At 51.6% G+C, this 18,466-nt stretch overlaps 1 protein-coding gene across 1 annotated transcript; it reads left to right on the top strand.

Annotated features, from left to right (window-relative positions):
• The first annotated feature begins 1,017 nt into the window (after window positions 1-1,017).
• On the top strand, window positions 1,018-17,241 carry CANT1 (calcium activated nucleotidase 1). The gene is given in 5 exon segments (XM_038742119.1): window positions 1,018-1,074; window positions 11,144-11,405; window positions 11,407-11,801; window positions 14,013-14,216; window positions 15,087-17,241. Coding segments are annotated over 4 exon segments (1,191 nt in total). The 5' UTR covers window positions 1,018-1,074; window positions 11,144-11,184; the 3' UTR covers window positions 15,458-17,241.
• The last annotated feature ends 1,225 nt before the right edge of the window (window positions 17,242-18,466 follow it).

Below are 18,466 nucleotides of genomic sequence, written 5' to 3'. Positions count from 1 at the left end.
CAGCAGGGGGGGCCGGTCCAGAGATGACAGGGCATATAGGTGCAGAGAGGGTTGGGGGGGCAAGGCCACAGAGGGCAGGGGGGCCAGGGCTAGAGAGAGAGGGGTGGGCCTCTGTGGAGAGAGCAGGTGGGGCCAGTCCAGAGAGAGCAGTGAGGCAGCCACTGAGCCACACTGCTTCCCAAGCGCTTAGTACAGTGCTCTGCACACAGTAAGCGCTCAATAGAGCTGTATATATATATATATATGTTTGTACATATTTTTTACTCTTTATTTATTTATTTATTTTATTTGTACATATCTATTCTATTTATTTTATTTTGTTAGTATGTTTGGTTTTGTTCTCTGTCTCCCCCTTTTAGACTGTGAGCCCACTGTTGGGTAGGGACTGTCTCTATATGTTGCCAACTTGGACTACCAAAGCACTTAGTACAGTGCTCTGCACATAGTAAGCGCCCAATAAATACGATTGATGATGATGAATAGAGAAGCAGCGTGGCTCAGTGGAAAGAGCCTGGGCTTGGAAGTCAGAGGTCATGGGTTCTAATCCCAGCTCCACCAAGCATCTGCTGTGTGACCTTGGGCAAGTCACTTAACTTCTCTGAGCCTCAGTTACCTCATCTGTCAAATGGGGTTTAAACCTGTGAGCCCCACGTGGGACAACTTGATCACCTTGTATCCTCCCCAGTGCTTAGAACAGTGCTTTGCACATAGTAAGCGCTTAACAAATGCCATTATCATTATTATTAAATACGATTGATTGATTCTCCCTTGGGTTGGGGGGCCATTTTGGGGGTCGGCGTCGAACGCCCCCATCCCCTCCCTCACGGCTACGCGACGGGCCTTTAGGGCGCGCAGACCGTGAGGAGGCCCCACGGCGGGGACTACAACTCCCAGCATGCCCCTCTCTCCCGCCGCACGCAGGGCACGTAAGCGCGTGGGCCGCACGCCGGGCACGTGGCGCGCAGAGGCTGCCGGGAGTTGTAGTCGGTTGGGCCACGGCCGGGGCGGAAGTGAGGCCTCGGCCCGCGCAGCGCTCAGCCCGTCCTTGCAGCTTCGGGGGCATCGCTGAGTCGGGTGAGTCCTGGACCCCTTCTTAATTATTATTATTATTATTAATAATAATAATAATATTTGTTAAGCTCTTACTATGTGCCAAGCACTGTTCTAAGCGCTGGGGGGGATACAAGGTGATCAGGTTGTCTCCCATGGGGCTCCTAGTCTACACCCCCATTTTACAGATGAGGGAACTGAGGCACAGGGAATGATATGGTGTTAAGCTCCTACTATGTGCCAAGCACTGTTCTAAGCGCTGGGGAGGTTACAAGGTGATCAGGTTGTCCCCCATGGGGCTCCCAGTCTTCACCCCCATTTTACAGATGAGGGAAGTGAGGCCCAGAGAATGGTATGGTGTTAAGCTCTTACTACGTGCCAAGCAGTGTTCTAAGCGGTGGGGGGGATGCAAGGTGATCAGGTTGTCCCCTATGGGGCTCCCAATCTTCACCCCCAATTTTACAGATGAGGGAACTGAGGCTCAGAGAATGGTATGGTGTTAAGCGCTTACTACGTGCCCAGCACTGTTCTAAGCGCGGGGGGGGGATACAAGGTGATCAGGTTGCCCCCCATGCTCCCAGTCTTCACCCCCATTTTACAGATGAGGGAACTGAGGCCCAGAGAATGGTATGGTGTTAAGCGCTTACTATGTGCCAAGCACTGTTCTAAGCGCTGGAGGGGATACAAGGTGATCAGGTTGTCCCCAATGGCGCTCCCAGTCTTCATCCCCATTTTACAGTTGAGGGAACTGAGGCTCAGGGAATGGTATGGTGTTAAGCGCTTACTATGTGCCAAGCACTGTTCTAAGCGCTGGGAAGGACACAAGGTGATCAGGTTGTCCCACGGGGGGCTCCCAGTCTTCACCCCCATTTTACAGTTGAGGGAACTGAGGCTCAGGGAATGGTATGGTGTTAAGCGCTTACTATGTGCCAAGCACTGTTCTAAGCGCTGGGAAGGACACAAGGTGATCAGGTTGTCCCACGGGGGGCTCCCAGTCTTCACCCCCATTTTACAGTTGAGGGAACTGAGGCCCAGAGAATGGTATGGTGTTAAGCGCTTACTATGTGCCAAGCACTGTTCTAAGCGCTGGGGAGGATACAAGGTGATCAGGTTGTCCCCCATGGGGCTCCCAATCTTCACCCCCCATTTTACAGTTGAGGAAACTGAGGCCCAGAGAATGGGATGGTGTTAAGCGCTTACTATGTGCCGAGCACTGTTCTAAGCGCTGGGGGGGATACAAGGCCATCAGATTGTCCCCCATGGGGCTCACAGTCTTCACCCCCATTTTACAGTTGAGGGAACTGAGGCCCAGAGAATGGTATGGTGTTAAGCGCTTACTGTGTGCCAAGCACTGTTCTAAGCACTGTGGGGGGGATACAAGGTGATCAGGTTGTCCCCCATGGGGCTCCCAGTCTTCATCCCCATTTTACAGTTGAGGGAACTGAGGCCCAGAAAATGGTATGGAGTTAAGCGCTTACTACGTGCCAAGCACTGTTCTAAGCGCTGGGAAGGACACAAGGTGATCAGGTTGTCCCACGGGGGGCTCCCAGTCTTCACCCCCATTTTACAGTTGAGGGAACTGAGGCCCAGAGAATGGTATGGTGTTAAGTGCTTTCTATGTGCCGAGCACTGTTCTAAGCGCTGGGGGCGGGGGATACAAGGTGATCAGGTTGTCCCCCATGGGGCTCCCAATCTTCATCCCCATTTTACAGTTGAGGGAACTGAGGCCCAGAGAATGGTATGGTGTTAAGTGCTTTCGATGTGCCGAGCACTGTTCTAAGCGCCGGGGGGGGGCTATAAGGTGATCAGGTTGTCCCCCATGGGGCTCCCAGTCTTCATCCCCATTTTACAGATGAGGTCACAGAGGCCCAGAGAAGTTAAGTGGCTTGCCCAAGGTCACACAGCTGACAAGTGGCGGAGCCGGAATTCGAACCCATGACCCCTGGCTCCCAAGCCCGCACTCTTTCCACTGAGCCACGCTGCTTCCCTTGGCTCCCTAACCTCCCCCCACACCCCCACCACTTTTTATGGTATTTGTTTAAGCGCTTGCTGTGTGCTAAGTGCTGTACCAAGCGCTGGGGTGGATCCGTGCTAATAATAATGTGAGAGGTTGTGGGTTCTAATCCCAACTGGCCACTTTGGGCCAGTCATTTCCCTTCTCTGGGCCTCAGTGACCTCATGTGGAAAATGGGGATGACGACTAGGAGTCCCATGTGGGACAACCTGATTGCCTTGTATCTACCCAGCGCTTAGAACAGTGCTTGGCACATAGTAAGCGTTGAATAAATACCCAAATTATTATTTTTATTCTAACTCCCAGGCCCGGGCTCTAGCCACTAAGCCACACTGCTTCTTCCCCTTTCTCCCCCCCCCCCGCCCCGTCTTTCTCCTCCTTCCTCCCAGTCCCCCCTCTTCCTCTCCCTCCTTATTCATTCATTCATTCAATTGTATTTATTGAGCGCTTACTGTGTGCAGAGCACTGTACTAAGCGCTTGGGAAGGACAAGTTGGCAACATATATACCCATCCTTCCTCCCAGCCTTCTCCCCTTCTTCCCCCTTGCCCCCCAAAGTCTCCCCATCTTCCTTCCCTCCCCCTTTTCCCTCCAGCCCCTCTCCCCCTTCTTCCTTCCCTCCCCCTTCTCCCTCCAGCCCCCCTCCCCCTTCTTTCCCACCCCCTTCCCAATTTTCTCCCATTTCCCATTTCCTCCTCCTTCCCAATCCCTCCTTCCCCCCTCCCTCAATCTCCTTCTGACTGGACCCCCCCGCGCCCCCCCCATTAACCAGCCCCTTCTTTCCCCTGGTGGGCATCACCAACCACCCTTCCACCCCCTCTCCCTCCCTGTTCTAGGTGAGTCTGTTTTCTGGGCCGCCACCAAATCGGCGGTATTTATTGAGCACTCACTGTGTGCAGAGCACTGCGCTAAACCCTTGGGAAAGGCCCGTGCAACAAAAGAGAAGCAACAGCGAAGCAGCCTGGCTCAGTGGAAAGGGCCTGGCCTTTGGAGTCATCATTATTATTATTATTATTATTCAGCGCTTAGAACAGTGCTTTGCACATAGTAAGCACTTAATAAATGCCATTATTATTATTTGGAGTCAGAGGTCATGGGTTCAAACCCCGGCTCCGCCACCTGTCAGCTGTGGGACTTTGGGCAAGTCACTTCACTTCTCTGGGCCTCAGTTCCCTCATCTGGAAAATGGGGATGAAGACTGTGAGCCCCCTGAGGGACAACCAGAACACCTTGTAACCTCCCCAGCGCTTAGAACAGTGCTTTGCACATAGTAAGCGCTTAATAAATGCCATCATTTTTATTATTATATAATAATGATTATATAATATTATATTATTATATTATTATTATTAAAAGTACACATCCTGCCCTCTGCCCCGATGCCACCCCCAGCCCAGCATCGCCCCGGCGTGAGGGGCCTGGGGTCAGGCCCAAAGGTCAAGTACTTTCTGGGTGTATGAAGAACCGGACAATGGCCTGTGGCCTTCCCCCCGGGGACCACCTCCTCCTCACTCTCAGCTACCATCCCCAAGGATGGGGGGAAAGCGGGGTGGTGGTAATAATAAAAATAATAATGATGGCATTTGTTAATCAATCAATCAATCAATCGTATTTATTGAGCGCTTACTGTGTGCAGAGCACTGTACCAAGCGCTTGGGAAGTCCAAGTTGGCAACATAGAGAGACGGTCCCTACCCAACAGTGGGCTCACAGTCTAGAAGGGGGAGACAGAGAACAAAACCAAACACACTAACAGAATACAATAAATAGAATAGATATGTACAAGTAAAATAAATAGAGTAATAAATATGTACAAACATATATACAGGTGCTGTGGGGAAGGGAAGGAGGTAAGATGAGGGGGAGAGGAAGGAAGGGGCTCAGTCTGGGAAGGCCTCCGGGCTTCACAGTCTAGAAGGGGGAGACAGAGAACCAAACCAAACATATTAACAAAATAAAATAAATAGAATAGATATGTACAAGTAAAATAAATAAATAGAGTAATAAATACGTACAAACATATATACATATATACAGGTGCTGTGGGGAAGGGAAGGAGGTAAGATGAGGGGGATGGAGAGGGGGACGAGGGGGAGAGGAAGGAAGGGGCTCAGTGTGGGAAGGCCTCCTGGAGGAGGTGAGCTCTCAGTAGGGCCTTGAAGGGAGGAAGAGAGCGAGCTTGGCGGATGGGCAGCGCTTATTATCAATCAATCAATCAATCGTATTTATTGAGCGCTTACTGTGTGCAGAGCACTGTACTAAGCGCTTGGGAAGTACAAGTTGGCAACATATAGAGACAGTCCCTACCCAACAGTGGGGATTATGTGCAAAGCACTGTTCAGGATACAAGGTGATCAGGTTGTCCCATGGGGGGGTTCACGGTCTTAATCCCCATTTTACAGATGAGGTAACTGAGGCCCAGTGAAGTGATTTGCCCAAAGTTACACAGCTGACAAGCGGCAGAGCCAGGATTTGAACCCGTGACTTCTGACTCCCAAGCCCGGGCTCTTTCCACTGAGCCACGCTGCTTCCCCTTCCTGAGATCCGACCCTTCGGAGCTCCCGAGAGCGCAGGCAGGGTGTCCCTGTTCTCTCCCGCTTCTCCCGCCGCTGAGTGAATGGGCCTCTATTCCCGCCGGGATCTGCCCACTGAAAGGAGCATTGAAGGAGCCGGGTCAGCCTCCTCCGTGACTTGGCCAGGACGTCTTCCTCCTCGCCGCAGTCAGTCGTATTTATTGAGCGCTCACTGTGCGCAGAGCCCTGTACTAAGCGCTTGGAAGAGTCCACTAGAACACGTTCCCTGTCCACAGTGAGCTGACACTCTATCAATCAATCAATCAATCAGTTGTATTTATTGAGCGCTTACTGTGTGCAGAGCCCTGTACTAAGCGCTTGGAAGAGTCCACTAGAACACGTTCCCTGTCCACAGTGAGCTGACACTCAATCAATCAATCAGTTGTATTTATTGAGCGCTTACTGTGTGCAGAGCACTGTACTAAGCGCTTGGGAAGTACAGACGGGGGAGACAGGCATGCTCCGCACACAGTAAGCGCTCAATAAATACAATTAAATGAATGAATGAACATATGTACATATGTTTGTACGTATTTACTACTGTATCTGTACATATTCATTCTATTTATTTTATTTTGTTAATATGTTTTGTTTTGTTGTCTGTCTCCCCCTTCTAGACAGTGAGCCCGCTGTTGGGTAGGGACCGGCTCTAGATGTTGCCGACTTGTCCTTCCCAAGCGCTTAGTCCAGTGCTCCGCACACAGTTAGCGCTCAATAAATACGATTAAATGAATGAACATATGTACATATGTTTGTACGTATTTACTACTCTATTTTATTTGTACATATTCATTCTATTTATTTTATTTTGTTAATATGTTTTGTTTCGTTGTCCGTCTCCCCCTTCTAGTCAGTGAGCCCGCTGTTGGGTAGGGACTGGCTCTAGATGTTGCCGACTTGTCCTTCCCAAGCGCTTAGTCCAGTGCTCCGCACACAGTAAGCGCTCAATAAATACGATTAAATGAATGAACATATGTACATATGTTTGTACATATTTACTACTCTATTTCATTTGTACATATTCATTCTATTTATTTTATTTTGTTAATACGTTTTGTTTCGTTGTCCGTCTCCCCCTTCTAGACTGTGAGCCCGCTGTTGGGTAGGGACCGGCTCTAGATGTTGCCGACTTGTCCTTCCCAAGCGCTTAGTCCAGTGCTCCGCACACAGTAAGCGCTCAATAAATACGATTAAATGAATGAACATATGTACATATGTTTGTACATATTTACTACTCTATTTCATTTGTACATATTCATTCTATTTATTTTATTTTGTTAATACGTTTTGTTTTGTTGTCCGTCTCCCCCTTCTAGACTGTGAGCCCGCTGTTGGGTAGGGACCGGCTCTAGATGTTGCCGACTTGTCCTTCCCAAGCGCTTAGTCCAGTGCTCCGCACACAGTTAGCGCTCAATAAATACGATTAAATGAATGAACATATGTACATATGTTTGTACGTATTTACTACTCTATTTTATTTGTACATATTCATTCTATTTATTTTATTTTGTTAATACGTTTTGTTTCGTTGTCCGTCTCCCCCTTCTAGACTGTGAGCCCGCTGTTGGGTAGGGACCGGCTCTAGATGTTGCCGACTTGTCCTTCCCAAGCGCTTAGTCCAGTGCTCTGCACACAGTAAGCGTTCCATAAATACGATTAAATGAACATATGTACATATGTTTGTACATATTTACTACTCTATTTTATTTGTACATATTCATTCTATTTATTTTGTTAATATGTTTTGTTTTGTTGTCTGTCTCCCCCTTCTAGACTGTGAGCCCGCTGTTGGGTAGGGACCGGCTCTAGATGTTGCCGACTTGTCCTTCCCAAGCGCTCAGTACAGTGCTCGGCACACGGTAAGCGCTCTATACCTTTGAAAGCTTGAATTGTCCCCCTTCTAGACCGTGAGCCCGTCGTCGGGTAGGGACCCTCTCTATCTGTTGCCGACTTGGACTTCCCAAGCGCTTGGCAACATCTAGAGACGGTCCCTCCCCAACAGCGGGCCCGCAGTCCGGAAGGGGGAGAGAGACAACAAAACCAAACGTATTAACAAAATAAAATAAATATGTACAAATAAAATAAAGATATAGAGTAGTAAATACGTACAAACATATATACATATCTTCCTTCATTCATTCAATCGTATTTATTGAGCGCTTACTGTGTGCAGAGCACTGGACTAAGCGCTTGGGAAGGACAAGCATATTTGTACATATTTATTACTCTATTTATTTATTTAACTTGTACATATCTATTCTATTTATTTTATTTTGTTAGTACGCTTGGTTTTGTTCTCTGTCTCCCCCTTTTAGACTGTGAGCCCACTGTTGGGTAGGGACTGTCTCTAGATGTTGCCAATTTGTACTTCCCAAGCGCTTAGTACAGTGCTCTGCACATAGTAAGCGCTCAATAAATACGATTGATGATGATGATAAGTTGGCAACATCTAGAGATCTTCAAGGCCCCTCAATAAATACGCCTGAATGAATGAATGAATGGAAACTGAGCCCCAGAGAGGTTAGGTGATTTGTTCACAGTCACACGGAAGGCAAGTGGTGGAGCTGGGATTACAGAGGCTAAATTGAATTATAAATAGGAGGAAGTAATAGAATATAAAGATAAGTACATAAGTACTGTGTGCGTGTATTCATTCATTCAATCGTATTTATTGAGCGCTTACTGTGTGCAGAGCACCGGACTAAGCGCTTGGGAAGTCCAAGTTGGCAACATCTAGAGACGGTCCCTACCCAACAGCGGGCTCACAGTCTAGAAGGGGGGAGACGGACACCAAAACCAAACATATTAACAAAATAAAATAAATAGAGTAGTAAATACGTACAAACATATATTCATTCATTCATTCAGTCGTATTTATTGAGCGCTTACTGTGTGCAGAGCACCGGACTAAGCGCTTGGGAAGTCCAAGTTGGCAACATATAGAGACGGTCCCTACCCAACGGCGGGCTCACAGTCTAGAAGGGGGAGACAGACGACAAAGCAAAACATGTTAACAAAGTAAACTAAATAGAATAAATATGTACAAATAAAATAGAGTAATATATACATATATACAGGTGCTGTGGGGAGGGGAAGGAGGTAAGGCGGGGGGGAGGGGGAGGAGGGTTGTGTACACAAACGCACTCAAGTGCTTAGGTGACCAGGAAGTACCCAGATGCCAGATGAAGGAGAAACAGGATGGGAAACTGAGAGATTAACGTATAATTGTGCTATTTGTTAAGCGCTGCTCGGGAAGATCCTAGCTAATCGGGTCGGACCCGGGCCCTGTCCCACATGGGGTTCGCAGTCAGAGGAGGTGGGGGGACAGGTACCCCGTTTTACGGATGAGGCACCGAGAACTGAAGTGACTGGCGCGAGGCTACCCGGAAGGCTGAGGTGGGATTTGAACCCGGACCTCCGGCCCCGGAACCAGGGCTCTTTCTGCTGGGTTGCGCTGGTTCCCACGGTGGAAGGCGCCCTGGAGGAGGTGGGATTCCAGGGGGCCTTGAAGATCTCTAGATGTTGCCAACTTGCACTTCCCAAGCGCTTAGTACAGTGCTCTGCACGCAGTAAGCGCTCAATAAATACAATTGAATGAATGAATGAATATATGTTTGTACGTATTTACTACTCTGTTTTATTTTGTTAGTATATATGTTTGTACGTATTTACTACTCTATTTTATTTTGTTAATATGTTTTGATTTGTTGTCTGTCTCCCCCTTCTAGACTGTGAGCCCGCTGTTGGGTAGGGACCGGCTCTAGATGTTGCCAACTTGTCCTTCCTAAGCGCTTAGTACAGTGCTCCGCACACAGTAAGCGCTCAATGAATACAATTAAATGAATGAACATATGTGCATGTGTTTGTACGTATTTACTACTCTATTTCATTTGTACATATTTATTCTATTTATTTTATTTTGTTAATATGTTTTGTTTTGTTGTCTGTCTCCCCCTTCTAGACTGTGAGCCCGCTGTTGGGTAGGGACAGTCTCTAGATGTTTCCAGCTTGTGCTTCCCAAGTGCTTAGTACAGTGCTCCGCACACAGTAAGCGCTCAATAAATACGATTAAATGAATGAACATATGTACATATGTTTGTACGTATTTACTACTCTACTTTATTTGTACATATTTATTCTATTTATTTTACTTTGTTAATATGTTTTGTTTTGTTGTCTGTCTCCCCCTTCTAGACTGTGAGCCCGCTGGTGGGTAGGGACCGTCTCTATCTGTTGCCAACCTGTACTTCCCAAGCGCTTAGTACAGTGCTCTGCACACAGTAAGCGCTCAATAAATACGATTGAATGAATGAATGAATGAAATCTGCACAAACATATATACAGGTGCTGTGGGGAGGGGAAGGAGGTAAGGCGGGGGGGATGGGGAGGGGGAGAGGAATCGGGGGGGCTCAGTCTGGGAGACAGGGACTGTGTACAGAACCAAGCGCTTAGTACAGTGCTCTGCACACAGTAAGCCCTCAAGAAATACGATGGAATTGAATGAACTTGGCACATCAATCAATCAATCGATCGTATTTATTGAGCGCTTACTGTGTGCAGAGCACTGTACCAAGCGCTTGGGAAGTACAAGTTGGCAACATATAGGGACAGTCCCTACCCAACAGCGGGCTCACAGTCTAGAAGGGGGAGACAGACAACAAAACCAAACATACTAACAAAATAAAATAAATAGAATAGATATGTACAGGCAAGATAAATAAATAGAGTAATAAATATGTACAAACCTATATCATCATCATCAATCGTATTTATTGAGCACTTACTGTGTGCAGAGCACTGTACTAAGCACTTGGGAAGTCCAAGTTGGCAACATCTAGAGACAGTCCCTACCCAACAGTGGGCTCACAGCCTAAAAGGGGGAGACGGAGAACAAAACCAAACGTACTAACAAAATAAAATAATTAGAATAGAGATGTACAAGCAAGATGAATAAATAGAGTAATAAATATGTACAAACAAATATACATATATACAGGTGCTGTGGGGAAGGGAAGGAGGTAAGGTGGGGGGTGTGGAGAGGGGGACGAGGGGGAGAGGAAGGAAGGGGCTCAGTCTGGGAAGGCCTCCTGGAGGAGGTGAGCTCTCAGTAGGGCCTTGAAGGGAGGAAGAGAGCTAGCTTGGCGGGTGGGCAGAGTGAGGGCATTCCAGGCCCGGGGGATGATGTGGGCCAGGGTTCGATGGCGGGCCCAGAAGGGGACGTAATAGTAACAATTATGGCACTTGTTAAGCGCTTACTATGTGGCAAGCACTGTTCTAAGCGCCGGGGTGGATCCAAGTTAATCAGGTTGGACACAGTCCCCGTTCCACATGGGGCTCACGCTCTTCATCCCCGTTTTTTACAGATGAGGTCACTGAGGCCCCGAGAAGTGAAGGGACCCACCCAGGGTCACACAGCAGACGAGTGGTGGAGCTGGGATTAGCGGGGGGCGGGTGGGGAAACGGGGTCCCCGCGGCTGATCCGTCTCTCCTCCTCCTCCGCCCCGCCAGCTGCGGGGGCGCGCAGGTGTCCCCCGCCCGCTCCGGGCCCGATGCCCACGCCGCCCCGCGACCCCTCGGGATGGGCTGAGCCCCGGCAGGCCATGCGGATCAGCGTGGGCGGGCTGCCCGTGTTGGCGTCCATGAGCAAGGCGTCGGACCCCCGGTTCCGGCCCCGCTGGCGGGCCATCGTCCTGTCGGCCCTCAGCGTGGCGGCCGCCCTGCTCCTGCTCTGCCTGCAGCGCCCGGCCCCCCCGCGCCCGGCCCCGGCCCCCCGGCCCGCCCCCCGGGGACCGCTACAATGCCACCTACCCGCTGTCCCCGCCCCAGCGGACCCCCGAGGGGCTCCGCTACCGCATCGCCCTCATCGCCGACCTGGACACGGGGTCCCGGGCGCCGGCGGAGAACACCTGGTTCAGCTACCTGAAGAAGGGCCACCTGACCCTGGCGCCCGGGGGCCGGCGGGTCAGCGTCGAGTGGGACCGGGAGGACGGCGTCCTGGAGTCCCACCTGGCGGAGGGGGGCCGCGGCATGGAGCTGTCCGACCTGGTGGTCTTCAACGGGAAGCTCTACTCCGTGGACGACCGCACCGGGGTGGTCTACCGGATCGAGGGCACCAAGGCCGTGCCTTGGGTCATCCTGTCGGACGGAGACGGGAGCGTGGGCAAAGGTGAGCCGGGCCTGAGGGTGGGCGGGGGCCACCCCTCCTCGCCCATTTGAGACCCTGAGCCCACTGTTGGGCAGGGGCCGTCTCTACATGTTGCCAACCTGGACTTCCCAAGCGCTTAGTACAGTGCTCTGCACACAGTAAGCGCTCAATAAGTACAATTGGGTGGATGGTGTTGAGGGCCACCCCTCCTCGCCCATTTCAGACTGTGAGCCCACTGTTGGGCAGGGTCCGTCTCTACATGTTGCCAACTTGGACTTCCCAAGCGCTCAGTACAGTGCTCTGCACACAGTAAGCGCTCAGTAAATACGATTGGGTGGATGGTGTTGAGGGCCACCCCTCCTCGCCCATTTTAGACTGTGAGCCCACTGTCGGGTAGGGACCGTCTCTATATGTTGCCAACTTGGACTTCGCAAGCGCTTAGTACAGTGCTCTGCACACAGTAAGCGCTCAATAAATACAATTGGGTGGATGGTGTTGAGGGCCACCCCTCCTCGCCCATTTTAGACTGTGAGCCCACTGTTGGGCAGGGACCGTCTCTACATGTTGCCAACTTGGACTTCCCAAGCGCTTAGTACAGTGCTCTGCACACAGTAAGCGCTCAATAAATGCAATTGATGGGTGGATGGTGTTGATTGGGCGCTCGCTATGTGCAGAGCACTGAACTGAGCGCTTAACACCATACCGTTCTCTGGGCCTCAGTTCCCTCATCTGTAAAATGGGGGTGAGCGTGGCTGGAGAAGCGGCGTGGCGTAGTGGCAAGAGCCTGGGCTTTGGAGTCAGAGGTCATGGGTTCGGATTCCGACTCTGCCACTTGTCAGCTGTGTGACTTTGGGCAAGTCAGTTCACTTCTCTGGGCCTCAGTTCCCTCATCTGTAAGATGGGGATGAAGACTGTGAGCCCCCCGTGGGACAACCTGATCACCTTGTAACCTCTCTGTTGCTTAGAACAGTGCTTTGCACATACTAAGCGCTTAATAAATGCTATTATAATCCAGCGCTTAGAGCAGTGCTTTGCACATAGTAAGCGCTTAATAAATGCTATTATAATCCAGCGCTTAGAGCAGTGCTTTGCACATAGTAAGCACTTAACAAATGCCATCATTATTATTATTCAATCAATGGTACTTACTAAGCGCCTACCACGTGCCGAGCCCCTAGTGGAAAGATCCCGAGGCTGGGAGAAGGTCCTGGGTTCTAATCCCGGCGCTGCCGCTTGTCTGCTGGGTGACCTTGGGCAAGTCATTCTCTCCTCTATGCCTCAGTTCCCTCAGCTGTAAAATGGGGATCGAGACCGTGAGCCCCACCTAGGACAGGGGACTGTGTCCAACTCGATTCGCTTGTATAATAATTCAAATCATTCAATTTATTTATTGAGCACTTACTGTGTGCAGAGCACTGTACTAAGCGCTTGGGAAGTCCAAGTTGGGAACATATTGAGACGGTCCCTACCCAACAACGGGCTCACAGTCTAGACGGGGGAGACGGACAACCAAACAGCCTTAATCCCCATTTTACAGCTGAGGTCACTGAGGCCCAGAGAAGTGAAGTGACTTGCCCAACGTCCCACAGCTGACGATCGGCAGAGCCGGGATCTGAACCCATGACCCCTGACTCCAAAGCCCGGGCTCTTTCCCACCGAGCCATGCCGGGGTGCCTGTATCCACCCCCATGCTTAGTACAGTGCCCGGCGTATCGTAAGCGCTTAACAGAGAGAAGCAGCGTGGCTCAGTGGAAAGAGGCCGGGCTTTGGAGTCAGAGGTCATGGGTTCAAATCCCGGCTCCACCACTTAGCTGTGTGACTTGGGGCAAGTCACTGCACTTCTCTGGGCCTCAGTTACCTCATCTGGAAAATGGGGATGAAGACTGGGAGCCCCCCGTGGGACAACCTGATCACCTTGTAAGCTCCCCAGCGCTTAGAACAGGGCTTTGCACATAGTAAGCGCTTAATAAATGCCATTAAAAAAATAATAAATGCCGTCATTATTATTTTTCCCCCTTCGATCGGCCCCCTTTCCCGTCCTCCCCCCGCTTTCTCCCCCCTGTCCTCTCTGGGCCCGGCTGGGCCCGCTCTGAGCCGGATGTGAGCCCACTGTTGGGTAGGGACTGTCTCTATATGTTGCCAATTTGTACTTCCCAAGCGCTTAGTCCAGTGCTCTGCACATAGTAAGCGCTCAATAAATACGATTGATGATGATGATGTGGTTGCCCGCAGGCTTTAAGGCGGAGTGGCTAGCGGTGAAGGACGAGCACCTGTACGTGGGCGGCCTGGGCAAGGAGTGGACCAGCACCACCGGCGAGGTCGTCAACGACAACCCCGAGTGGGTCAAGGTTGTCGGCCACCGGGGCAACGTGGAGCACGAGAATTGGGTGTCCAACTACAACGCCCTGAGGGCCGCCGCCGGCATCCAGCCCCCAGGTGAGCGCCCCCGGACCCCCCGATCCCCTCCGCCCCGCGGACACCAACCCCCGAGCCCCGGAGCCTAGCTCATGGTCAATCAATCAATCAATCAATCAACCGTATTTATTGAGCGCTTCCTGGGTGCAGAGCACTGTACTAAGCGCTTGGGAAGTCCAATAGAGACGGTCCCTACCCAACAGGGGGCTCACAGTCTAAAAGGGGGAGACGGAGAACAAAACCAAACATACTAACAAAATAAAATAAATAGAATAGATATGTACAGGTCAAATAAATAAATAAAGACTGTGAGCCCACTGTTGGGTAGGGACTGTCTCTATATGACAGTTGTCAGCTGTGTGACTTGGGGCAAGTCACTTCACTTCTCTGGGCCTCAGTTCCCCATCTGTAAAATGGGAATTTAAGACTGGGAGCCCCCCGTCACTTGGTCACCTTGTAACCTCCCCAGCGCTTAGAACAGTGCTTTGCACATAGTAAGCTTTTAGACTGTGAGCCCACTGTTGGGTAGGGACTGTCTCTATATGTTGCCAGTTTGTACTTCCCAAGCGCTTAGTACAGTGCTCTGCACACAGTAAGCGCTCAATAAATATGATTGATGATGATAGTAAGCGCTTAATAAATGCCATTATTAATTAATTAATTACTACCTCAGGGGCAGGGACCCTCTAGTTGTGCAGGGCTTCTTGTGAGGAGGAGATGGGGTAGAGGAAAGAGTTCACTCCACTAGCACACCCGTGCGGGCTGCTTCCTGAAGTAAGCGCTTAACCAATAGCACAATTATTATCAATGACATAATAATGTCATTATTATGGGTGGGTGGGACCTGTGAGGAGGAGATGGGGCGAATGTTTTTTGTGGCCGCCCTTGCAGGCTACTTAATCCACGAGTCGGCGTGCTGGAGCGACACGCTGCAACACTGGTTCTTCCTGCCTCGCCGGGCCAGCCACGAGCGCTACAGCGAGAAGGAGGACGAGCGCCGGGGCACCAACCTGCTCCTCCGCTCGGCCCAGGACTTCGGCCGCATCGCCGTCAGCCGCATCGGGGAGGTGAGCCCCACCCACGGCTTCTCCTCCTTCAAGTTCGTGCCCGACACGGACGACCAGGTCATCGTGGCCCTCAAGTCGGAGGAGGAGGGCGGCCGGGCGGCCACCTACATCATGGCCTTCACCCTGGACGGCCGCTTCCTCCTGCCCGAGACCCGCATCGGCGACGTCAAGTACGAAGGGATCGAGTTCGTCTGAGGGGGGGGATGGCGTCGCCGGCCCGGGTTTTAGGCGGATGAGGGGGAGGGTGGTGTGTTATTGTCGGGGTTTTTTTGGGGTTCTTTTTTTTAAAAAAATCCTTCTGTGGGGGTCGCCGAAGACCCTCCGGCCAGAGGGAGGGCCAGGGACCGGACAGCCTGGCGGTGGTGCTCCTTCTCGTGTTCTCGTGCCTAATCGTGGCTAGTGATCATTGCAACCGGTTTACACCCCCCTGTCCCGCCAACCCCTTGCCTCCCAGCATCCTCTGGGGCCCTCACGCCAACCCCTTGCCTCCCAGCATCCTCTGGGGCCCTCATGCCAACCCCTTGCCTCCCAGCCCCGCCGTTTGGTGCTGCAGCGGCGGAGGTCCCTCCTGGTAGAGCCCGCCCTTCCTGGAGGATTCAGCGGCAGGGAGAGGAGCAGACTCCCCCCTCACTGGTGAATCAGAGACCCCCAAGGCTCTGCGATGGAGTGCCCCGAACCGCGGGGGCATCCCGAGAAAAGCCAAGACCCTTCCTGAGCCGTGAGGCCTCACCGGTCCTCCTCCGGCCAAACCCACCCAGAGCCAGAGAGCACTTTTAAACCCCTTCCCCTGAGTAAACCGCCCCCTCCACAATCAAGCAGAGCCCCCACAGTGCTGATGGGGTCTTGTCCCCCACCGGGCAGCGGGCCCTGCCCTTGGGAGAGGCTGGCCTCGAGTGAGACGGGTGGGGGGAATCACCCCCCGTTGGGGGCCGGACAGAGCCCAGGGCACGTTGCCCTCCCCTGGGGACCGGGGATGGAGCGAATGAAAAAGCAAAGGGGAGTTTCGGCTCTCTGAGATGGTTCAGGCGGCCCATTCCCCTGCCCGGCTGCCCGGAGTGGGGTGTTGGTCTGACCCTGAAGCTTGGGGCTGAGAGAGTAGGGCCTGGACCACCCAGCCTGCTGCCCCTCCTGCCTCTCTGGGTGCAGACCCCGGTGGCGGCGGGGCAGGAGGAGCAGACGTCACCATGGGCATCCATACTGGGGGCAGAGGGAGCCGGAAACCTCATTCCATGGACAGAGGCCCCACAGGCGCTACCTCATCCTCTTCTCACCTCTTCCCTCCCCCCGCCGACCATTTGAAAGCCCATTTTTTTGGTTCTTCCTTCCCCGCCAGGACGAGCAAAGCCCTGTCCTCACCCTGGCTTCAAGCAGCAAGAAGGGGCCTGCGTCCCCCGGGAAGGCCACCGGTCCCAAGCCCCCCTTCTTACTGCTTAGCCGCCTCTTCTCCCTCTCCTCAGGCTCTTCCTTCCAGGTGGGTGAGAGGGGGACAAGGAAACCCCCCTTCTCGGGAAGGTCCCGAGACCCTCAAGACCCCGAGCGGGAGACCCCCCACTTCCCCTCTCCCAGCACCAAGCACCTGGAGTATGAACTGGATTCCCCATTTGCACAGAGCGAATGAACTTCCTAATTTTTTTAAATTATTCTGTCTTGGTCGCCCCACCGCCCTTCTGTGTTCCTTCCGTCCCAACGATGACCGTGCTTCCTCCTCCTCATCCATCTGTTTTCGAAACAATAAAGTTTCAGAGGGGAAATTGAGTCCCAGCTCAAGTCCTGACCCCCCCGCCTCCTCCATCCCCCCCACGAGGTGAGGGGAGCCAAGAGGGTGGAGGAGGGAGGGTAGTGGAAGTGAGCCCCCCACCCTGTCAGCTCATCGAATGTTTAATATTTTCCAGCAAAGCCGCTGGGCATCAGTCAGAAGGACCTGAGTTCAAATTCGGGCTTCGCCACTTTGCCGTGTGACCTTGGGCCGGTCATTTAACTTCTCTAGGCCTCAGTCCCCTCAGCTGTAAAATGGGGGTGAAGATTGTGAGCCCTGGGACGGGGACTGTCCAACCTGATTAGCTTGTTTCTACCCCAGCGCTTAGTAGAGTGCCTATCCCATGGTAAGTGCTTAAAAAAATACCTTTTTTTTTAAAAAAAAAAAAAAAGACTCCCTTGTGAGCGAGAGGCGTCCAGTAAAGCGACTTCTGTCTGCCCCTTGGGGGCAAAACATGTTTGGATCTGGCGAATGGCTTGTTGGGAGGGGAAATTAACCCCTATGAACAGGGTTTGTTCACCACTTATCTGAGGTCAAAGAGCTGGGATAAGTGAAAGATAATCAAGTCAACAGTGGTATTTATTGAGTATTTACTGTGTGCAAAGAGCGGGGATAAATGAGAGATAAGCCAACAGTGGTATTTATTGAGCGTTTACTATGTGCAAGGTACTAAGTGCTTGGCATCGAACAATAATATTAATAATAATTATGGTGTTTGTTAAACTCTTACCATGTGGGCACTGAACAATAATATTAATAATAATTATGGTATTTGTTAAACTCTTACCGTGTGCCAGGCAGGCACTGTAGTCAAGCTAATCGGGTTGGGCATATCCCTGGCCCACGTGGCGCTCACAGTCATCATCCCCATTTTACAGATGAAGTAACTGGGCAGAGAAGTGAAGTGACTTGCCTAGGGTCACACAGCAGACCCAGGATTAGAATCCAGGTCCTTCTGGCTCCCGGGCCTGGGCTCTACCCACTAGGCCATGCTGCTTCTTATCCTCATAAGAGGTATTTATTGAGTGCTTCCTGTGTGCTTAAAAAAATACCTTTTTTTTTTTTTTTAAAAAAAAGGCTCCCTTGTGAGTGAGAGGCGTCCAGTAAGACTAAGTGGTTAGTACAGTACGTCTCTTTGGGACCATCCAGGGCGGGGATACCTAGCACACTAGTAATACAACTGGCAGTTCAGAAAGACCCCTAGCCTGGGCGTGAGGAGACCTGGGTTCGAATCGTGCCACTTCTCTGCTGAGCGACCTTGGGCGAGCCACTTCACTCGCCTGGGCCTCAGTTTCCTTATCTGTCAAGCGGAGATTGAGTATCTGTTCTCCCTCAGACTTCGAGGTCTGTATGGGACAGGGACTGCGGCTGATCTGATTACACTGGATCTGCCCCGGCGCTTAGTACAGTGCTTGGCGCATAGTAAACACTTATCAAAGGCCATGGGT

This window comes from Tachyglossus aculeatus, unplaced genomic scaffold, assembly GCF_015852505.1.
Source record: "Tachyglossus aculeatus isolate mTacAcu1 unplaced genomic scaffold, mTacAcu1.pri SUPER_34, whole genome shotgun sequence".
NCBI classification, from domain to species: domain Eukaryota; kingdom Metazoa; phylum Chordata; class Mammalia; order Monotremata; family Tachyglossidae; genus Tachyglossus; species Tachyglossus aculeatus.
Note: the sequence above shows the minus strand (reverse complement) of the source record. Positions and strands in the feature narration are given on the sequence as shown.